The following is a 24476-nucleotide window of genomic DNA, read 5'->3' as shown; positions in this document are numbered from 1 at the left end:
CGACAAAGTGACCACTCAGTCACCACTATTTATATCCATGTCATGAACTTTGGATTCTGAGAACAGAAACTTGGGGGACTCCACAAACAAGACACAGTTAGGAAGATACAAAAAAAACAAACAAACAAATAAAACAACAACAACAAACAACTTCTGTCAGTCAAACAGGATCTGAAGCACTCCAGAATTATGAGAGAGATGAGGATGCTCTGGTCTATCAACAGCAGCTGTAAGGTTTAAAAGCCTAAGGGTGGCATAAGAGTCTCCAGAGGCCGTAACTAATAACAGATCATTGGACACTTTAAAAATTGTAGATTCTGTGCTGTGGAATGTTTAAACCCAAACTGGAAGACCTCAAAAACATCATGCCTGTCAAAAATTATTGCAGTTGATTTTTTTTACTAGAATTATTAAAATAAATTGAGATTTTTAAATTCTTTTTTAAATTAGTTGGTCCACTACTTAAAATTGGTTGGTACATCACGTGAGTCAAGACTGCTGTTATAATACCTTGGACAACTGCCCAGTAGACTTAAACCATTCTTGGAAGAGGCAAAGGACAAGAACATCTGTGGGACAAGATGAAAACTTCATATGACCAAACACATCTTCATAAAGAGACAGGGACACAAAGAGACAACACAGCCAAGCAGGTGATAGTATTAAGATGGGTCATAAGAAGGGGATGAAACGAGAATTCTAATGCTCAGTCTTGTCAGCAAAAAAAAATCTTTTCTCAGATTTATCCTATTTCCTCTAGAGTCCATACTTAGAAAATATGGCATTTCTCTTCATTGTTATGCAGATTACACCAAAATGTATAAAAAATGAACAGAAAGATTATTATCTGTGTATAAATCCTTAAGTAGCCTAGCTCCAAATCTTTCTGGCCTCAAATCTCTATTAACTGAACATCTGTTGGTTGTCTCGATGTCAAAGTTGAAGCATAGAGGTGACTGAGCATTTGCAGCTCCTAAGCTCTAGAAAGACCTCCTTTTATGCTAGATTGGCCCCACATTATTTGTTTGTAAATCTTGTCTTAAAAGGTATTTTCTTTATCATTTTTTAACTAAGTATGACAGGAATTTTTTTACCACTTTTATTTTGTTTTCTTCTATACCTGTCATTTGTCCTTTGTTGTTAGTTTAACCTGGTCTTTGTGCCATATTGCTCCATTTATGGTTGTCTTATATGACTATACAGCACATTGGTCAATTGATGGTGTTTTTAAATGTGCTTTATAAATATGTGAATGCAATGAAAACTAGAGCCAACAAATTTGTGACATTTAAAGGCTGAAAGAAACATTCTATGAAATGTGAATAATATGGTTTGAAACTGGTAACTGTCTGAAATGCCAGGCCTTTACAATATCTCAAATATCTACACAATTATGCTGATACAACCAAATAAAAAAAAAAACATCATCATAAATACGTATTGCTTGGAATCTGTAACTGTCCCTCACATTCTGAGCCAGTGCAGAATGACCACAGAGACCACTGAATATCATTCAACATTCAAACCAGCAATCAGACAGATGGCTCTGTGGGTAGGAGCAGCTGACATCCCTTAGCCGTTTGAAGTTACTCCTCTCCCATGGACTGCATTCAGCAAGTTTCCAGGACACAACACTATATTACACAACTATATTTAGACTTGCGCACACTAAGAAAAAAAAACCTCAAAAAAAAAAAACAAGAAATGAAGGGGAATGAGTAAAGCGATGGAAGCTAAAGAAATAAGTTGACTGAGACAGACAACAGCACTCCCGTAAAATAACATACACTCTTTGGATTTTCTTCTACTTTCTGAAAGCAAAATGATCCTCCTCTAGCACTTAGATTTGTTGCCAAAACGAGACAAACTGGGCAAAACCAAGATTGTGTGCCAACTTAATCAGATCAGTGCATTTTACACCCAGATGAAGACCAACAGTGCCCTTGTGTGGTGTGTACAACTAAAAATAAGAGCTGAAATACAAGCAAGACTGACTTTTACATTACAATCTTATTATATATATATATATATATATATATATATATATATATATATATATATATATATATATATATATATATATATATATATATATATATATATATATATATATATAGGCCTCTAAGTACTTATTTATGATTTTTTGTTCTGTGGGACTTCAACCAAAGACTTGCTGTACCGTATAAGGGATAATGATGTCATGTCATTAGGGCTCATGTACTGCATGAATCATACGTTTGGAAGGTTTGGAAATGCCTTTGGTCTTTTTGGCACACTTTTGTGACATCGTTTTTGTCTAGTTTTTAGCAGCTTGCTGTTTAGAAATGTACTTATGCAATGCCAACAGGCTTGACGGTCATGCGGGTGTGCAATTCCAAACAGGCTCGTTAGCATGCAAATGCACACGAGAATCTACTTCATCATCGCCAATTTGTAAAAGAAAATTGTGTGACAGCATTTAGGATTCAGAAGCGCAGTCTCTTCCGGAGTACAAACAGCTTTTAGATTATGTTGAAATTCATCAGCATGAGCACCAAGTCACATGAACAGAACCTGAACGAAAGCAAAAGATTTAATGTGCAAATGTACTCCTGTTTTTAGGGTTAATCAATAAGGCTCTCCTTTACCAGAAGAATCAGATTCAGTGTTCATCCAAAGCTCCAGAGACAAGTTCAGAAGGGCTGCCATGATGAATAGCTTCTCTCTACCTGGAGTCCATTAGCTTGCCTATGAGTCAGTTTGACATAGCACCAGTGTGACGTTGGGATGCGAGGCGAAGGACGAGACACAAATCCGACTTCTTTGACACAACGACACGTTTAATGTAGACAGATATTGCGCAATCAGCGCACGATAAACATGAACACAGCACACAACGTGCAAACTTAGACAACGACGAGCACAGGACACTGCGCGAACGCACATTAAATAGACAGACGACATTAGCCCCACGTGATTACGAGACGATTCATAGGTGAGACGGATTATCACACGACATAACCATAACCATGGAGATCCACTGACGCAGACAAAGCACGTGGACAACGTTAACACACGCCCAAAAGGGAGGGGCCGGGGTCCTCAACGTGACAACCAGGCCTTAGAACGTACCAGAAAGCAAAGAACTATTATACATAGTTCACATCAAAGTGAAATCTGACTGAATTCACTTTACAATAAAAATTTACAGCTTTAAAAGCCAGAGTAGGATACTCTGGTTATACAGCTCACCTACAGTAAGTATACATTTAAGTTTAAGTATACATGACAAAACATATTAATAGTATACTGTTATATTTATGTTAGGTAGAACTTTTGTGGCATATCATAGAATATATGTTCTTTATTGTAAATAAATAAAAGCATAAATACTACTTAATTATTACTTAACTTAATTATGGCTATTAATTGGGATCTTATTCTAAAGCTAACGCTAGTAATCAGACAGTACCTTTAGCAATAGCAAAGAAGAGTCCAACATTATTAGGTGACTCCTATCATTTAGACACCTTTTGTCTAATAGGGAACACAGAGGACCTCATTCGTAGCCTCATTGTGGCCTGTCATTAATTAATGTCAAGACCAGTGGGTTAATCACACATGGGTGGATTTTAACACGAGAAGCTAAGTAGGCCAAACGCTACTTATCCTGTCATTGGCCAGAGGGTATGACAATCAGCACAGCACAGCTTAGCACACTGATCAGTGCCTGACTTTTGGACAGGAACACATCCATTCATAAAGCCCGCCCCCCATGTGTTAAGCTCATGCACAGGTATGCACCTTGCCCACCACACTTCAAGAGACAAAACAGTTTGAGATTTTAATCTGCATTGATCATTCACTATAAAACAAGAAATGTCTTAGTTCTTTATTAGAGACAAGTGCATTTGCCACCTGTGGCGCTACAGTTCCCATGGTGCTAATGTGTTTTGTTTTTCAGTGTTATCTCTGCCTATGCCCTTCTCTCTCGTTTTGATTACTCTCACCCTTAATTGGTTTCACTTGTGTCCTGTTTCCCCTAATTAGGCTGTAGAGTAGGGACACTTACTAGGGACGTGCAGAGATTTGCACAATATTAGTATGTGTATTGAAAACAGTATTCACGATGGAAAATGGGACGGGGTTGGGGTGGAGCAAATGAGTTGTCAAAATATACTGCAAAGTTAAAAAGTACGCCACAGAACTAACTGTGGCAGTAACTATCTACAGACCTCGTCCGCAAAAAGGAGAATGGCCTAAAAGACTGCAAATATCTCCGTCCTTGTCAAGAGTAGATGCAATTTGAAACAATTATACAAAAGCCAGACCTACTTCTACACTGCCAACAATATACGCTGGGGCATTTCTAGACTACATGAAGCACCAGAGCACATACAGAAGAAAGGGTGCACAGACCAGGCTCTTGATCTTGCCACTCATTTTGCCCCCTCCTTCTCCCTGTTTGGTTGCTTCACTCTCTTCCTGCTTGTTCCGAGGCTTCTTTGATGATCCCCTTCTCTCTGTTTTACTCATCCGTATTTGATTGAACTTGTTCTGCATCTGCTTTCACTGTTTCTCTCCGCCTTGCATTAACATGTGTTTGATATCTGGATTGTGTCTGGATTAGCTTTGGCTGGATTGCATTTACACTCGTAAAATGCGACCCCAGAGTGACCAGATGATACACCAATGCATAGATAATTTCTGTTTACCGTAAACAAGATTCCTCACAGGCTATTACCTGTGCATTATATGCTGTCAAGTACATATAGAAGCCATCAATAAGATGAAGCATCTACATCAGAGCAGTTGAAGACTTTGTTAGGGACCTGCTCTCACTTCACCCACCCACTTCACTGCAGCCACCCAGCTGACACAGTTCTGCTTGCAAATGTCTAGTGTGTCCAAGGCATTATACTTGTACCTCACATACTCAGGTCTGTTTGAGGAAGTCATTGCTGTAAGGTTCTGTTTTTGTGCTGTAATGCATGTCAGGTTGTTAATTTCTGTGTCTTGTGGCAATTGACTCTTAACTTGTACATCTGCTTTTTGTTGTATTCCTTGTTTTTGTCTTGGTTTTTCTTATTCGGTTTTCATCATGTACTCTGGTTTATTTAATTGACTCCCAGCTGTAAGACAACAAACTTTGTTATGGCTCTCAAATTTGGATTTGCCTATAATAAACATGCGTTAACTCTGCAAATGCATCCTGCCTATTGGTCTAAACAGTTCCAAGTCACTCAATGTAAAAGTATTTTTTGCTCTGCTATTGCAAACTTAATTAAAAGTGAGAGCAGAGTATTCTTTCCATTTCCTTCCCATACTTCAGTACCTTCTTTAGCACATGGCACTGCAGTGCATCCAAGCATTCAATATACATAAAAACTTCAAAGTGTAATAAGGGGTTGTCGGAAGAATGGTGGACAAGACATTATTCTTTATTAGCGCGATAGTGCTTAAAGACAAAGAACATATACTTATGAACGAAACATGGATAGACTCAAACAAAGACGAGCAAACATCACAACATAGACACACATTAAATATCTAGAAATAAACGAGGCCCAAGTACAACACATCAGGTTAAGGACATGGGTGCGACGAATGAACACACACACATGTAACCATACCCAAAAGAAATACATGTATGGATATAAACAGACACAAACTACACATACACACGCCCAAAGGGAGGGGTTATGGGGCTATACCATGCCACAAAGATGAACGCTGAGCTATGTGGCATGATTAAAACCAATGCTTTGTGACTTGGGGTGAAGCAGAATGATCCATTAATGGTAAATACATAACACCACAATCTTTCATCTTTGGACAGTGATTAGTTTATTTCACATCAAAATAAGTGGTAAACTGAAGCTATCTTTGATATTGCTTAATATATGTATCATGTCATTATCAAGTCTAAGGATAAACAGGATAAAGCCCTAGGAGACACAGGCAAGTTTAAAGAACACATTCAATAATTCAGATAGGATCACCAGCTTGAATAAACCAGAGCTGACCTTGTACAATGACAGTTAAGACTGCTACTAGACAGACAGAAAGCATGGACCATACCATGACTCAGGAGAACAGTATGGGAATAACTCACTCTGCCACCTGTTTCAGAAACAAAACAGTCATGCACCGTGGGTATTGCATGACAGGTTGTATCCCTGAGGAGCCAGGCCTAGACATCCCTACACGTCCCAGTATCAGGTGGTGAACATCAGGTGACACAGTGATAGCATGTCATAGTATGCATATTGATATGTGTGTAGAATGATACTTCAAGAGAACCATCTAACTGAAAAATAATATTAGTCTACAAAAATACTGTCCACCAGAGGTATTCACACCAGAGGAATTCACACCAGAGGTACTGATATCCGAGGAATTAACTGAATCCAGAATGTAGAATGTTCTAAATCACCCAACCTAAACTCAATTAAACATTTGGTGCAAGATCAGAAACCTCACAGCAATCAAATGATCATGTGATATTTTGAGTTTCAGCTGGAACTGTTTGGATCCGCCTCCTTCTGTCAATCTTTTGTTTAGTCCTTCCTCTGTCTTTTCTGTTCCCTCCTGACCCTAGACCGCTTTCTAGTTACTAAGTTACTAAAACTGGACATTTTCTAAGTGGTGATGCTGTTTGCAACTTGTTTTTTTTATCTTGTAGCTTATGTATCATAGGATGTCAAAGCTATAATCACAATATAAGTGGGGGGGGGGGGGGCACTTTCCTTCATTGGTCTTTTGTTGATTTAAGCTCACTACACTCACCCCATCCAAGCTCAGTTTTAAACCACATACCTATCTCTTAACAATCCACATTGGGTTACTGGGTAAACCAGGGCTGTACATTGCCCCACTGGCACTGTTAATGCATGATCTGTACTACCTGTTCATTGGTACTGCACCAATGAATGAAAAGACATATTATAGGAATGGTAATTAAATTGCTAACAAACACAATTATGGTTGTGTCTATTACATTTAAAAAGCGGATTTATTTGCAAAAGAGTTCAATATTAAACAGTGAAAGAGCTTGTGTGGAGAACTAATCTTCAGGGCTATGTCATCAGGAGCATGAAGCTCCTGGAAGGGGGTCCCATGACAAACAGCTCTGGGTGAAGATGCAGACAAACACAAACCACAAAAGTTCCAGAGTACTGAGTACCTGGCTAAATGAGGTTTACCAGAACCTACATGGGAGAACCATGTGGGCCCACCATCTGCAAAGTCCAGATTTTGGACGTGGTGCAATGCCTGTCGGGCAAAAGGCAGAAGCAAAGAGGCCCGAGGTCTTACCCACACTGGCAGCAGAGACCAGCTCTTAGTGCATGGAATGTGGAGGAGGGAAGAGAGAGAGGTAGAAATCACAAGAAGTCATTCATTTTTCAACCCAGTCAGTCTGGATGAGAGCAGTGAGGAAAAACGATAGCAGTTAGATATAGATGAGCTCAACTCAACAAAAAATGTGGGCTCTGCAACTAAACTCAACAGAAGGTGGTCCCTCTCCTGCAAAGGAGCTGGCAATGGGGTGAGGCACCAAGTGGGTGTGGTCATACTCATGAGTCCCTGGCTGGTGACTATACAGTTCTACTCGACAGCATCCCTCACAGCTGGTGTCCACCATTGGGTTCTTGGGTTGGCGCCATAACAGGCACGACAAGCTTTTGGCCGCAGCTATGTCAACTACTTCCACGATGCCATCACAGTTCAGTGTGAGCACTGGGCTCAGTTAAGGGTGTGGCTTGACTCCACTCCTGGTTGTGATATGTCTTGAGTAGGATAGCAAAAAGGACAGACGGGCTTCTGGCAGGGGACCGGGAGATGCTTCAGTGATATTTGCAGATAACGCTGTCCTTCTAGCTTTCGTAGAGAGACCATCAGCACACACTTGAGGTTGATCGGCAGGTCTGAGACCGAGGTTATCTTCAAAAACGAATGGGATGGTTCCTTCAGGTAGGGGAGTGAGAACTTACGGGCTGTTTAAGTATCTCAGGACCTTTTTCACAAGTGATGGGAAGAGGGGTCGCAAGACTACTCATAGTTAAGTGCACGTGGACCAGTAATGTGGTCACTGTACAGGACTGCTGTGGTTTATAGGGAGCAAAGCTCTCATTTTGTTAGTCTATGTCCCCAGCCTCACCTCAACTCTGGGAAATGACCAAAAGAACAAGTGGCTGAAACGAGCTTCCTCCAACGGCTGCGTGGATTCACTGTTCTTGATGTAGTGAGGAGCTCACTGGAGCTCATAGTAAAGATGCTGCTCCTCCAGGTTGAGTGCAGCCAGATGAGATGGTTCAGGCATTTGATAGAAGTCTCCTGGTTGCTCCCCATTGAGAGCAGACTTTGTGGTAGATCCAGGATCCACTAGAGGGATCACATCTCCCAGTTGTCCTGGGAACGCCTAGGATCCCCCAGGGGGAGCTGAGGTCACAAACACCTGGGTTTTTCTTCTCATCCTACTGTCACTACGACGCTGAAATGTACTAAGTACAGAAGATGAAATTACACTTCAGAGAAAGGAAAAAACAAAAAAAAAGAAAAGAATAATGAAAAGACTGGGTTTGATTTTATTTAGAGGTGTGTGAATTTAAAACCGACTTGCATGATTTGTGACTGAATAAGCCATAACAATTTGATAAAAAGATTGATCTTATGCACAGTAAGAGAGCATCAGATAGAAGACTGCTGTCAACATGCAACTATATAAGTGTTTATTTCTCTTTCTTTCTATGTATGTATATGTGAACAGAAATATGTTTTTGGAATAACACAGAGACTGAAGATGAGATCAAATCCACATAAATGAGTCAGGCTAGCAGACACAAATGTAATTTGCTCCTGCTTGAACTCCCATCTAGTGCTAAACCTGATAATATAATCTAATATCAAACCAGAGCAATCCAGCAAGCTCCCTCATAATACAGCAGTTCAAAAATGTCCTTCAAAATATAGCTTAGATACACCTCTCTCAAAATATAGAAATTATGTTTTGTCCCTTAAAATACAGCAATGCAAAGATATCTTCCTCACGCAATCAACCACCCATGTCTAGTTACTAGTTTTCCAGCATCACAAGTTCATAGACTGAAAATGCAATGCACCTCAAGTAGGAAGATCAAACCAAGAGAAGGAGACACTTTTCAGACTTAAAACATTAAAAATACACACATTGCATGCTGTTCAAACTGAACAACGACCAGGCTGAACAGAGTTAGTAGCTAGTAGACAGCTCTGGGCTGAATACTATACAGTCTTTATATGTGGGAACTGTGTGCCTGTCTACATCATAAATGTTTTATAAGAACTACCCCAACTTTCTTAATCTGGGCTGGATTAGAAGGTTCGTTGGAGAGGGACAGCTATGAATCACTTAAATGCAAGCTTGTAGTAAAGGCCTGCTGCAGGGAAAAAGTGAGACACCAATTACAGGCCCCCTTAGTGATGTAATTTCCCTTTATTTTCTACTTTTAGTCTTATTTGATGGTGGGGCCACTGCAGAAATAAGGGGATGAGGTGGGGATAAAGGCAAACCTCTCTGCCCACACATGTTTTTGCTTTAGGCACATCAAATAGTGCGAGTAACTGCCTCATGTTCCCACTGCCTCCTTCCCTCACTGCCTCTCTCTCTCATTACTTCTCTCTCTCTCTCACTGCCTTACTCTCTCACTCTTTCACTGCTTCTCTTTCACTGCCTCACTTGCTCTTCTGTTATTTCTGAAAGTTTTATCTTAACTTTCTCTTAACTCTGAAAGGCCTGGAGACTGTGACACTGAACAGCACCTTACTGTCTTATCACTGGTTTAGTGCTTTGACAGGTTGACCCTCTCTGTTTGGTGACTTCAGCTTAAGCCTCCTGTGGAGCCTACACCAGATTCAGACACATGCTTCAGATAGCATTACCAATAACAGGAATGACAACAATGTGATGGTTGTGTTAAGGTAAACACAGTTTTGAGAAGCACACAGAATGTCTGGGTTAAAAAAAAAACACTGTATTTGGATTGAAAACATTGGGTCTATTAGCTAAAGATTAGATTCAATAACACAGTAACCAGTCCAGCATATGAGACAAACAGCTCACTTTCTGCCTATACTTGGGAGTGGTAATCTTGTTTAGCAACCCTCACTTCCGTTTTCATGTCAGACAGGTTTGTATTTTTGCGATTGCTCACACTATCAGTACATGTTTGACTGTACAGTGCCAATGTTTTACTAGGGGACTATCTGCCCTATTAAATGCCCTCTGCCAGGACAGCACCATCTGCTGTGAGGGAATGATTGCCAATTCTTTTCACAATATGATATACATCACGATACAAGCGTCATGATACAATATGACAGGACACAGCAGTATTTAATAATCTGTATTAATATTGAATTATTTATTTTTAACAAAGTATTAATATTTAATATTCAATAATAATTAAGAAATAAAGATAAATAACATAATGAACGTAGAGAGCAAATCTAAAGTACCAATATAGAGAAAATAAAAAGTCAAAAAGGAATTCCTGAATACTGGCCAATAGCGTCTAACCTTCCACTAACAGGAAGTGATGTAACTCTAAATAGAGTCATCTTCACATTTTGAAGGGGAACAGTGCAGCTGTTCTTCCGTACTGTATCCTAAACAGATCCATTGATTTTTCTTCAAGCCTCTTTTTTTGAGTATCAACTGCTGGAAATGTTTAATGCTGCACTTAAACTTGAGTTTCATGATGGGGAGAAAAATAAGAGATTTTCATAAATATTGATGTGATATATTGTCATATTGACGTATCTATACATCACAGCCCTCGTACTAGTATTCCCTAACATCAGAGATGCCTCCAGTGTCATTGCCCTCTGGTTAGGGTGAAGGTAGGTTTATGTGTCTTTGTTTTTAAAGGGTTTTTACTGTTCATTACTGCTCATATGGTAACAAAGAACAGAAGATCACTTACAGACGGAAGCTTAACAAACACTAGCATCCTTTCAAAAGTATGAAGCCAACACGTGATGAATGATACCATCATATGTTTATCTTTCAGTTGTCTGGTTTCTGGGAGTAGTTTAAAATAGCCTCAAAGCTCCTGCCAGACGTCTCCAGCAGTACCAATGAGACAGTGTTATCTCAACCTCCCAGAACCACGTCACGCTTTCTTCTGCTTGCCCCGAGTGTGATTACAAAGTAGAACAGCCCCTTCTTACCGGTGAGGACTGCTACTCTTGTAATACACTACTGAACAAATTAATAGGAGACAAGAGTTGTCCAGTCCAGAATCAAAGAGAAAAACCTCAAGCCACAGGGATTGGACTAGGCAAATGACATGCTCTATCAAACCACACAGATCTGGTGGACACATCACCTGTACACATAGCTTGGCCAAAGGTTTTGGGATGCAATTCATGACTGACACAGCAAGCCTGCAAATGCCCTGCCATCATAGACAGCATCTTGGGCCAATTAATGAGATAAATTATGATAGAGATGGACTCCTGGAGGGTCTAACATAAACTAGCAGAGAGAAATATCAGGCCCTTCTGATCAGAACAGTAAAGAGAATAAGAACTAATTACCAAGAACTGACAGAACCAACAGAGCTAAAATAAACAACAGTCTCTTAGGAGAGTGTTTCAAGCATATAGTATATGAGGACTGGTGTATTTGTGATCAGTGCTTAGCCCCGTGATAATCAACTAACTGGGGTCCCTTAAAAACTTTTAACAGCCTTACCATGTTCAGAATGTGAAATCTGTTAAAGCACGATGGTGTGGAAAACTACCTTGTTAAAAGACTGAACCACAGAAAAATACTCCAAATTGCTTACAGACGTCATTAATACCTACATTTGGCAATGGAGCATTGATCACTTTCTCCATGGTGACACAGAACCAAACACATTGGACTAATCGGAATAATAGGCATTTTATTATTTTTCATTCAGCTGGGGAAAATGCTCATTAAAAATAAGCATTTCTTTTATTGGAAGCCCTATAAAAGTCCCATTATTTAATGATAGTTTATCATTAGAGTAAAATGCCCATACTGAGCCTTTTTGAAAGTGTTCCAGGGTTTGAATAATTACAGAACAAACTGTCATACACTGCCATATTCTTTCCATCAGCGGGAAGTGGCCGTTTGAGCCAGGACAGTGTCTCATATTCCCTGACTCGTGCCTCTGCTCATAAAGCCTGTCCTCTCCCTGTTGCCCCCCGACCTTGACCGCAAGTTACAGCAATTGTCAAAGACAAAAGACAAACCAGTGCTCTGTAAAAACACGACATCTCTGTTTGTGGTGAAAGCCTTCAGAAACACAGTGGCAGTATTCCAGGAGTGCCACTGTCTCCCGGTGGGACTGTTTGCCTGTGTGACTGAGAAGCTCAGGATAGGCACTCAGGACAGGACCGACAGTCAGGGCAGACGTTTGAGACAAATCATTGGGACAGATCGTCAGGACAGATGTTCGTGACAGATACTCAGGACAGATGTTTGGGTACAGATGCTTGGACATTACGTGCAGACCCTCCATACAAACATTCAGGACACTTGGAACAAACACTCGGGACAGACGCTTGCAACATACGCTCGGGGGCGTGCTTGATACCGACACTCTGATGGGCGTGGTGTGCTGTTCTGTCCCTACTCCCAAAGGCAATGAATAATGAATAATGAGTAATGAATGCTCTCACTGTCACCCCAAGCTTTCAGCTTTCACATGAAATGAGTCTCTTGTAATTAGCCAAAGGTTTTCGTTTTGGAGGTCTCAATGGCACACCAAATACTGAGTAAGACATCTGTGGAGGCCTTAGATAGTAAACCTGCACCATGTTGTTAAAAGGGACAGAGATACATATATTCCTCAGTTCTAACACCAGCACCTAGTTACTATTAAAACAAGGCTCCCTCTACCTAGTCATAGGAAAGCACCTATGTAGAATATACCAGACAAGCCCACAGGATGAAGAACAAGGCCAAAATCCAACAGTAATCTCCATCTTCTCAACTCAGTACAGCTTTACTCAGAGCTTGCATTCAGTGCATCTCCTGCTTATACTTGAATTAATATGAGGAACAACAACCTAAGCAACTGACTGGGAACAGTGTGTCTCCTATAGGCCCAGGGGACAGGGGGCCACTTCAGCAACTGGGCTGCAGCACCTCAGAGTTCTGCACTACAGTTACCTCAGTCCTCGTAAAAACGCAGCAGTGGAATGAGACATGAGCAGAGTTAGACAGCAGTGCACTGGATACTAGTGAACATTTTTGAGAATATATCAGGGTATGAATAAGACAACAGTGGAGTTAGGTACTGGTAGAGTAAGACAATAGTAGAATAGTAGAGTTAGAGTAGAGAGTAGAGTTTGATAGCAGTAGAGTTAGCAGTAGAGTTCAATAGTATAGTTAGATAGCAGTAGAGTTAGCAGTAGAGTTAGACAGCAGTAGAGTTACATAGTAGTAGAGTTAGCAGTAGAGCTTGATAGCAGTAGAGTTAGCAGTAGAGTTCAATAGTATAGTTAGATAGCAGTAGAGTTAGCAGTAGAGTTAGCAGTAGAGTTCGATAGTATAGTTAGATAGCAGTAGAGTTAGCAGTAGAGTTAGCAGTAGAGTTCAATAGTATAGTTAGATAGCAGTAGTTAGCAGTAGAGTTAGCAGTAGAGTTCAATAGTATAGTTAGATAGCAGTACAGTTAGCAGTAGAGTTAGCAGTAGAGTTCAATAGTATAGTTAGATAGCAGTAGAGTTAGCAGTAGAGTTCAATAGTATAGTTAGATAGCAGTAGAGTTAGTAGTAGAGTTCGATAGCAGTAGAGTTAGCAGTATAGTTAGATAGCAGTAGAGTTAGCGGTAGAGTTAGACAGCAGTAGAGTTACATAGTAGTAGAGTTAGCAGTAGAGTTAGATAGCAGTAGTTAGCAGTAGAGTTAGATAGCAGTAGAGTTAGCAGTAGAGTTAGCAGTAGAGTTCAATAGTATAGTTAGATAGCAGTAGAGTTAGCAGTAGAGTTCAATAGTATAGTTAGATAGCAGTAGAGTTAGCAGTAGAGTTCAATAGTATAGTTAGATAGCAGTAGAGTTAGCAGTAGAGTTCAATAGTATAGTTAGATAGCAGTAGAGTTAGCAGTAGAGTTCGATAGCAGTAGAGTTAGCAGTATAGTTAGATAGCAGTAGAGTTAGCGGTAGAGTTAGACAGCAGTAGAGTTACATAGTAGTAGAGTTAGCAGTAGAGTTAGATAGCAGTAGTTAGCAGTAGAGTTAGATAGCAGTAGAGTTAGCAGTAGAGTTAGCAGTAGAGTTAGATAGCAGTAGAGTTAGCAGTAGAGATAGATTGCAGTAGAGTTAGATAGCAGTAGAGTTAGCAGTAGAGATAGATTGCAGTAGAGTTAGCAGTAGAGTTAGATTGCAGTAGAGTTAGATAGCAGTAGAGTTAGCAGTAGAGATAGATTGCAGTAGAGTTAGCAGTAGAGGTAGATAGCAGTAGAGTTAGATAGCAGTGCTCTGATAACAGGAAAGCAGAGAAGCATTGTGAATGAGATGAGGAGGATCGGACGCTTCTACAGAAAAGAACAAGCTTGACTTAACCTCTTACACAATCTGGGTATTATTTAATCATTAGCCTTAAAACATATAATTACATAATTATTATATATTACACAGTAACTACATCAAATCTAATATAAAAAAAGTTTGGATATCATGGATGTTTAAGCATTTAAATGTATGTGTACAGCTAAAGCATAGCAGAGACCTCGTCTGTAGAACACTCGTCTGTAGAACAGACAACAGTCTGAAAACTCATGAGAATGTGCTCCTGAAATACTCAACACACACATGCACACCCCCCCCCCCCCCCCCCCCCCAAACACATGAGCACATGGACACACATGCACATGGGCACACATGCACATACCAAAACCTAATTTAACCTAAAGCATTAATTTAAAAAATGCTTGCTGATTCCTACTCTGAAACTGAGGGTAAACACAGCCGCTAACAACAACAATGGCCCCATACACTGGAATCTCCGATGTTAGGGTGACAGCCTATGAATTACAATAATGTGCATTTCACATATTAGAAGATCAGTCTTAAAAACCCTGGAAATCCAGCATCCGTTTGCAAGCATCAAGCAAATATCTCTGCAGTGCCTCATCAAAAGAGCTTCAATCAGTTTAAAGGATCTTTAAGCTCTTGATTGGTAGAGGCATTAGAGCCCATAAGCTTCAGAAATCCTGCACAAAAATCCTGCTGACAACAAACTAATAATTTCACATTCATTCTGCCCTGAGGTAAGGAGGTAACAGATTTAGTCTTCAACTGATGTTTTTTTTACTTTAGTAAGCAAACAAATAAATTCGATTCCAGCACACATATTCAAGCATTTACTTTAGTTAATTGACTGTCATTCTTTCAGCAATATCTTGAACACGAATTAATTCTGGGAAAGAAACTTTAGTTTAAACTCACTACAGCTGCATGATCAGAGAGAGAGGTTCGACTTATAAGTTATTATGGCATCACCGTTATCATTAATTTCTAAGATTCTTGACATGTTTGGCCTCAATCGCAGAAAGTTTTGGACAGAAATGCTGCTACCAAAACATATTCATCCATGTGCACAAACATTTCCAGATATCAGAGGAGCGAAAGGGTTGTTTGTAGCAGACAACTTCTCATCTTTCCCAAAATCAACCAATGAGGAAGTTGGTAGAGGAAGATTCATTTTAACACTGCAAGGTTTGCATCAGATCATCTTGATGACAACACACAATAAATTAGTTCTGATGCAAATGTGAATTTCTCATTGGGTTTGCCTGTAACTAAAAGAAAGTTAATCTTGTAAATACTGTCATGTAAAGTGTAGTTATTAGTCTATTAAACTTCCCATACATGAGTACCTGGTGGACATTACCTGAAATTGATAACTATTTGGTGCAGACTGCCTTCAAGACGTCTAGACTGGACTGCTGCCCAAAGGTTGTTTCTGTAATGTATGTCGTATCATTGTTTTGTTGTTTCTTATTTTGATGGCATTTCTGAGCTCAAAGCCAAACAGGAAACCTTCTGAGATAGGACTCCATGGCACATCTCTGCTTACTGTGCGAAAGTCAAAACAAGGCCAGGACGCTTCCACAGTAAAATATGCAAAAACCACAGGGATTAAGGTGTTGATGGACTGTTAACTCAGAAGAACTGAAAACAACCAGCTAGCAAAACTTACAGCCACTGAAACTCTCCAACCGTAATTGGTGCATAGAGACAGTTTGAATGGAGCAGTTTGGGAAATGCACTGATGGCAGCTGTTTCCTGACTGTTTGAGCTGGGGTGCTCAGCACCCAAATTAGGCCCACTTTTAGAAATCACCATTTACAAACACACTGCATCAAATGTAGCGAGAATCAAATGTACTTTATAGTAACTGTATGAGAGCAACACAGGGGAAAAGGATGAAGAAAAGCTGAAAATATTTTAGTTGATCACATAAAAACTAAAATTTGGGATGAGGAAGGAGTTCAACAAAGACAGACTGGTTGTACTAGAATAACACTGCATGCCTTCCATGCATTTCTATCCTTTGACCATTGAATCTAATCATTAATCATCCAAGCAGAAACATTTTGGAACCGATTCTTTTCTGGGTTGTTCATGTAGCCCAAAGCCCATGGCTCCCAGGTAACTGGCAGTGGAACAGATTTCATTACTCTCCATAATGACTTTCATCACCAGACTCTTCACAGCACTCTTAAATCTCTGCAGCTCAGAGATACAGCAAAGAGAGGACAGGAGCCTTCAACAGCTAAACCATTCCCACCAAAATAATTAGGCTTAAATCACTGTCTTAAATCTGGTAACTAAATCTCATTACTAACAGAGGGAAAGATAAGAGTTCTGAAATAATACTGCAAGTGGTGTAGACAAGAATCATCCTTTGGCCAGCAGCATAATACACTGTAATGTAAATGGTTTCTGGAAGTCCATAATATAGGTTTGGGACTAGAATTCTAGGGGGATTACCATGATGTCCTTTATATAATCATTAAGGACAAAGTGTGATTAAAAAGAAAAGAGTATGAAAGATGTATGACATCTATGTATGAACCCTAGCTAACTAACTTCTAGTTAGGAAAGGATTTTTATGCAACTTACCTTCAGCAGGTGGGTCTGCGGTCGTCATGGAGACCAACATTATCAATCTCAGATACAGCATGCACCATCCTCTTCTGTGTACGGTGGACCGGCTGAACGCCGTTGAACCAGCAGCGAACATCAGACCCTCCATTTAGAGAAACTCATGCTTTGCCCGAGATGACCAAAGAACAGTCCACACTGGTATCTTCAAATCTATCTGCAATTGCTTTGGGTTGCTGCGCCAAAATCAAACAAATAAAACCAAATATCAAACCCGAAATTATTAAATGGGTCAGTATCTACAACGCAGTGATCTTACTAAACGCACGACGCATCAGCTTGATAAAAAGGACTGAAAATAAGAACAGAACGCGAACCCGAACTCGCGCGCTGCACGCAGTTCTTTCCGACGTCCACAGCTGTAAGCAGCACGAGGGCGGCCAGCTCGCGCGCTGCCACTGGCTGGTAGGTCAGCGCGAGAGCACCACCACACTTCCTTTGTTCCTTCTCCACCACGCGCCTTCAGATGGGCTCGCGCAGAAAGGGACGCGAGCGCTCGCCTCGATGGGTCAGTTACGCTGACCTTCAGTGTCAACCGTTTACTTCAAATAATTCAAATCCATAGCTATGGGTGTAGTTAACGGTCATTTGCCGCTGGAGATACCTCGTCTACAAATATGAACACAGTAACTCAGCGGGTGAAAAGCGGGTGGTGGTACAGTTTGAAATAAGGTGTTGTTAAAGGGACGTTCAACGACCAGGGATTATCTAAACTAGCTAGCCGGTTAGCTACCCTAACTGACTTTCCTTTTATTATGGTCTAACGATATTTGATACTGGGGTTTCGATGCGAGAGAAAATGAATCTTGACACATGCTGGTATCTTGACTCAGAAGTACCCAGCTAGCTAGCTAGAGGGATTCTGACAGCAATAACGGCGTTAGCTAACGGTGTCATTTTGTAGGGGCATGTAACTTAGAAGGCTAGCTAGGACAGCTTACTGTGTGATATTGTTCAAAAAATAACCGATCTGTAAAGACTTCTACATATATTCTATGTACATCTGCAGCTATATCCCATGCTAGCTACCCTTTGAGAAAAACGAAACATTTAGCTAGCTGCCACAGATGCATCTCTGAAATCATAATTAAACATGACGAGGTAGTTCTTACCTTCAAAGGCGATTAGCTAACTAAATGGCCACATGAGTGGACGTATTCCGTGTCTGATCAAAGATAAAGTACGGGCTTTACTAAAGTTTTCTATTTCCCATCATCTCCAAACGCAACAGTATTTTTATGGATAGGTGCCTGACTCCACACTCGACACTCGGAGCATCATTCCCTCCTCCGATGTAACCACTCGTATTGCACTAACTCCTCCCGCCCCGCAGCCGTGGTTTGGTGTTTTATTCCCCATAACTATTGGCTTCAGGCGCCGTCCATCAATATCTGAGGTCGGTTGACACGCCCACCGGCGTCTGTGGTTTCACGGCAACGCAAGCTGGAGTGTTTTATGAGACAGGTGAGGTAAAATGCCTAAAATAAGTGCACACGTGTAGCTTTTAAAGACTGTTAGCATTGTAAGCTGATAATAAATTATATGTTTGTGGGAGCAGTCTGAACTGTAATATGTAGTTCCAATATTTGCGTACACAATCTGACAAATTTAAATGCTAAATATTTATAATTCATATTCAGAGGAATAAGGACAGGGATTTATTTATTGTATAATGCAGGTCAGTTAGGAATAAATTTATGAAAAATGATCAATAGAAGCCTATAATGCCAAGATGTTGGCTCAGACTGCCACCTTTTGGCATTAAAAAGTAATGAAGGATGAATGAATGAACGAACGAATAAATAAAGGTTTTGTGGTGCAATATTGTTTATAGCTTTATAAAATGTGATGTTTTTTTAACTACAAAATTGTACATCTCCAAAAGATGGCCTTGGATTGTGACAGAGTTTGAGATCTTTACCAAGCTTAGCAGTCTTAGCTAGCAGAATTTGCATACTGATTATCATTCCATCACAATTTAAGGTCAATGGACTGTTCTTCATTCTTCAGCACACCTGACAAAGAAGAAAAATAAGAGACACGTCCTGACCAGCATCATGAACTCAGTCCCATAGATGAACATGTAATGTAATTCTTCCCATTTTTGCCTCTGGAAAGAGCAGTAGAACAGCGGAGGAGACAAACAAGGTGATTTTATATATCGTTTTTTGATGATGATGCTTTTAGGACAAGATTTTCTGGTGTGTTCCCCTAATGCTTTATTTTGTATGTTATACAGTATTGTGTTTTCATATTTTTACTTATACAAATATGTTCATACTTTTGATTGTACATACTAGGGGTGCACGATATGGACTAGAATTACGATGTGCGATAACATTGTTGGATATCCCGATATCGATGTGAACCACGATAAATTAAGATTAAAATACAGAGATGTAGTGTCTCTCTGAACAGCAGCACGTTAATTAGTTTTTTTTTACTGTGTAATGAATCCAGAATAATTCCAAATATTTTGCAGGTTTATTCAACAATAGATTCAATCTAGGTTTATACTTTCACGAGTGACCGTAGCGCGACTCCGCACACCTCGCGTAAACGTCCGCGAACGATGGAAGCGTTTAATCTTGCCGTGTCACATTCTTTGCAGTGTTGTCCGAAACAATATGTAGGCCTAGTAGTATAGAAAAAACACCCCTCAAATACAGGGGAATGAACATTTACCTGACCAATTTTAATGTTGCTTTGTGTATCAGGTTTGAAAAGTGCTGGAATTTAGGCTAAAGTACTTGAAATTGTAACTACTTCGTTTCACAACAAATATCTGTCTGACTGAACAGTTCTCTTGTAATTACATTAACAAATACGAGCCTCTTGTAATTCCAGGACGAAACATGAAAGAACGTGAAGACGTTAAGATTGGGTGTTTTGAAAATAAACAACCATTAAATAATGTGATAAAAAAAAGTGAATTATTTCGAATCATTTAGAGTATATGTATAAATATTTAATTCAATTAAGTTTAACGAGCTGGGAATTATTGAAATGGACCTTGAAAGTGACGTACAAGTGCTTTAATTCCACCTTGTATAGGTGTATGAGCCCGGCAAACATGACTGTTCTCATTGCGCTGAGACGCGGCGAGATTCGAGAAAATTCGAGAGGTGCACGACCTCGTGAATCGACAGCGCGCGAGACCATCGCGCACGGGCGAAGCCACCGTGATTACGTTATTTTCGCCTTGCGGACCCTCGCGCTGCGTCAAGTGTAAACCAGGCTTAAACCAAATCGCGTGTCTGATGAGCGTGTTCACCTCACTCTGCCTCTTGCCTACTTACGTCACGTGATCATAGTCTGCAGCGCGAATAGCTCCCTCTATTGCTGGACGAGGATAATGCAATTTGAGTTTGCTGTTATTCAAGGAGTTATCGTGGCTCTTTCGATGTGTTTATCGTGAAACTTCACATCGCGATAACGATAAAAATACGATTCATCGTGCAGCCCTAGTACATACTGTATGTTGTATATGTTGTTTGTATAAACAGCAATATTGGCCAGAGTGCTGTGCAATGGTGCTATTCTCTAAGATAATAACACACAATGCCAATAACCAGATGTTCTCTAAATTAATTAAAGGCTGGGTGTGAAATGCTTTAAGCCATATAAAAAATCAACAAGATTATAAACTGGGACTTAAATTCGGTGACTTAACAGTTTAATGTAAATCCAAGACAAAGTGTGATTACATTTCTACACATATACAATATGCATATGTGAGCATACAAATTCTCATTAATAATTCGATTCACCTCGGAGACCGAAAAAATGATCAAAAGTAACAGTGAATAAGAAGCTATAACATAGTGCATCACAATGCAAGCCCCTTTTCACCCTACAGTTAGGAAATAGAACAATTAAAAGAACTATATTCTTCTATAACCCAGATGTTTGTTAAAATCTTCCATAAATTTACACTGCTGTCATTAGTTGTTGAAGCCTAATACAAATTCACTCAATTTTTCTACAACGAAAATTAAGAGAAGCACACAACATCTTAATGGTAACACAAGCGCTTAGTAGCAAGTACTCAGCTTTTAGGAGTTAAATCATTCTTCTTATTATCATTATATTCATTTTAACATTCTATAAAGCCAGTAAAATATCCATTCTCATAACATACTTAATAATATTAGTCTAAGGTATAGGGTACACATAGCGCTACGTTAACAGATTGAAATAATGAGACATCACACTTCTTCACATCCCCAATAAAGAAAGCTAAATAAAAAATTACATTAACAAAGTATACTTGGAAATACTGCAGCACACAATAGCTTTGACAACAACTAATGAGATAGACAACTGAGAAACCATACAGTGATGGAAATGAAATCAGGGTCTGATGTTTTAGGTTCTTAGGTCTGGAGACATGGAAAAATATTTAGTTTAGCATTTTATTGTGAATGTTTGCTGCTGTGCAAGTGAAAAAAAAAGTTCATGTCCAATGGCTGTAAGACTGTCTACTGTACAACCGAGCTACATAACAGAATACATTTATAGTAGGGATTGCTGTTGCATGACACTGTAATTATTGGGTTTGTAACATTGTCAACATTGTCAACCTTACATTACAGGTTTCTACATGATCAAGTTTAGCTGTACCAATTGGTTCATGGTGCTGGATAATGTATTAAACAGTAGCCAGTACACTGCAAATCAGTTTAAATTAACAAATACAATCCCATTTAGAACTGCTGATACAGTCAGGTTAAAGTCAATGATGTGTTTACCTGACAGCGATTCTAAAAATGTTTCAGTTAAAAATTAAACAGATTTCTACCTTGTGATTAAAGGTCAGTGATTTTTTAAATATAATACAATGGGATGGCATTGTCCACATTGTAATATTTGGCCTTTTCACTCATTTGTGCATTGGGACATCACAGACTACATTAAACTCATAAGTACTATGTTATAGTCAATGCCCTGAAGAAAAAACAGTGTAAAACAAACACCTAACTACAGAGCTTTAAGGGTGTCGAATGGCTGTCACTGTGCCAAAAGACAGAAACATCTGTGAGCGCCAAGTTCATTTAAGAGTATGTGCTTTACAATGTTTTCTCATATTGACTGGGATTGTTTACTTTATGTTTGTCTTGCCTGATACTAAAAATTAATATATACTTAAGACACCAGCTGGAGTGATGGGAATGTTTTCCTAACTGTGGGATTGGTGTGAGGGGTCATTTAATACTTTAACAAACATGAAACTGGATGATGTCTTGAATAACCTGAACACAACAAAAGCTCTTCTTCAAACCTCACAAATGAATCAGTACGTTTCACTTTTGACCATTGCTTAAAGCTTTGAATTCATCATTTGGAAGGCAGTGTTCTGACATGAAAATGAATTTCCAGAAGGGGATCATGTAAAATTATAATTAAAAAGTGTTAAAAACTGTTCCATATATAAAAGCTGCTCATTTATCAGGTATAGCACATTTTGGTAATTGTAAGGTCACTAGATCTGCATTCACTGCCTAGTGTTCTCAAAAAGACACACATTGCCTCAAAGCAGTACATCCTGTATATCACAAAATTAAGTAATTACCTTGTAGAGCTAATAGGGGTTCATGGATAGCTTTAAGAAGTTCAGATATAACCAAATAGAGGAAAGCACTAAAGAAACAACATTAACTTTCAGGATCAAATTTAAGGGAATTCAAAACATGTTTTTAAATGGGACTTATTGCATTCTTCTTGAGGAAAAATGTATAGAGTAACAGTAAAAAGATGACACATGTAACAATACCTATCATGTAATACCTATCATGAAGTATATCAGATGTTTTAGTCTCACACTGCACATTAATTTTGCACTAGTGACCTTTTTGTTAAAGGTACTACTGGTATCATTCCCCCCAAACGTCACTATGGAGCACTACCTTATTTTCCTTAATTGTTTTACACGTTCACTTCTTAACCTCATTTAAGCTGAAGGGCAACTTGTAAAGGAGCCTTACTGTTATGTAGAAATCCACTATCTTTACATCAGATGAAATGTAGTGTATTTCAACATAAACAGCACTGACTAATTTTAAAGAAAAGATACACAGTTTAGATGCTACAAAGATCTGATGAATTTTTTGAATGTTTAAGTGTGTGTGAATATTTGTGTGTCGTATATATTTGCTTTGTTCATGTATATTTCTCATATGGGTCTTTTTTTACTTCTAGGCATTCATCGGGCCGTTTATCTTCTTATTTATGCCAAGAGACAATTTTGGGCATCATCAACATGCTTAATTTCTTTGGTGGGAAAAACTCTTAAAATTCTTAAATGATGAGTCCCCATTTTGTCAGATAGGCCAGTCCTTGTGAGGTGAGACAGGACTGAAGACTGTAGACAGTCAGACAGTGCAGTGAGACAATATGGTTCTGGAATGGAATGTTATATATGGTTCTTAGAACAGAGGAACCTCTCCCTTCGCATGGGCTGGAGCCACTGTGCTCCTGTGGGACTGAAATAAATCAAATACAGCAAGAAAAGCAATATGCATCCTGGCTACCATATACAGTCCCACAACCACGTGAGTCAAACTGACAAACTATGAACAAAGCTTATTAATGATGTGTGTTTGGGGAGATGGTATCAAACCTTAGTCTAACACACTAAAAGATCAATGGTTTATGCTTGCACAGGTAATGGATTCTTACGAATACTTAACACTACTATAACTTAGCCACCAGATACAAATAAAATGAGCTTAATGGATAATAGAAAACTCACACTAATAAACATCTATGAAAATTATTGCAGCAGTCTCTAAAGAACATACAACGGTAGCATAGCAAGATTAAAAAAAGCTTTCAATGTAAAAAATAAAACCACTTCAATGTGAGCACTATAGCATGAGTACTGGATGTATTTATAAACTCACATGCATGTGCCCTCTGTCTAAAGACAAAGTGAAGAAGACGAAAAAAGATAACAAAACAAATGAAATCATTGGCTGATGTTAAGCAGCAGAAAAAGGCCCGCAAATGACATAAATCACATAACTGCTTCTCTTCATTCTCTTGAAGTGTTATCTAACACGAGTGATTCCTTTAAGCAGAGCAAAACAACTAAAACAGCACAGATTTCGGCACAGGTCTTCTAGTGTGTGACCACTACAGCGGTCAGCTTCAGCTCATGCAGGGCAGCTGTTAGGACCACAGCCTTTATACACATGAGACTTAAAAAAAAACCCACCACAGATCTTTCCAAGGCTGCTCAACAATCTCTTGGATCAGAGTATGGTGTGCGTTCGTGCGAAGCCTCCTCCAGCTTCAATCGACATGCTCAA

The 24476-nt window shown here is 39.3% G+C and overlaps 1 protein-coding gene and 1 long non-coding RNA gene across 6 annotated transcripts in view; one reads left to right on the top strand and one right to left on the bottom strand.

Moving 5' to 3' along the window:
- Positions 1-18419, bottom strand: part of LOC143494579 (UPF0606 protein KIAA1549) — a 45251-nt gene extending 26832 nt beyond the window's left edge. For all 4 annotated transcript variants that reach the window (XM_076992348.1, XM_076992349.1, XM_076992350.1 and 1 more), the window contains exons 1-2: positions 18279-18419; positions 17125-17342 (exon numbers count right to left, since the gene is read on the bottom strand). In XM_076992348.1, the coding sequence (XP_076848463.1) occupies positions 17125-17257 (133 nt within the window). In that variant the 5' untranslated portion in view covers positions 17258-17342; positions 18279-18419. The remainder of the gene's footprint in view (positions 1-17124; positions 17343-18278) is intronic.
- A 12-nt stretch (positions 18420-18431) lies between these two features.
- Positions 18432-24035, top strand: LOC143494672 (uncharacterized). Of its 2 annotated transcripts, none has more exons than XR_013125578.1 (3): positions 18432-18630; positions 19177-19314; positions 23365-24035. It is a non-coding gene; the product is annotated as an uncharacterized LOC143494672 (long non-coding RNA). The 2 variants fall into 2 exon arrangements; XR_013125579.1 differs by having other exon boundaries at positions 19150-19314.
- Positions 24036-24476: the final 441 nt, after the last annotated feature.

This window comes from Brachyhypopomus gauderio, chromosome 2 (genome assembly GCF_052324685.1).
Source record: "Brachyhypopomus gauderio isolate BG-103 chromosome 2, BGAUD_0.2, whole genome shotgun sequence".
NCBI lineage: Eukaryota > Metazoa > Chordata > Actinopteri > Gymnotiformes > Hypopomidae > Brachyhypopomus > Brachyhypopomus gauderio.
The sequence above is the reverse complement of the archived record's forward strand: the minus strand, read 5'-3'. Positions and strand labels throughout refer to the sequence as shown.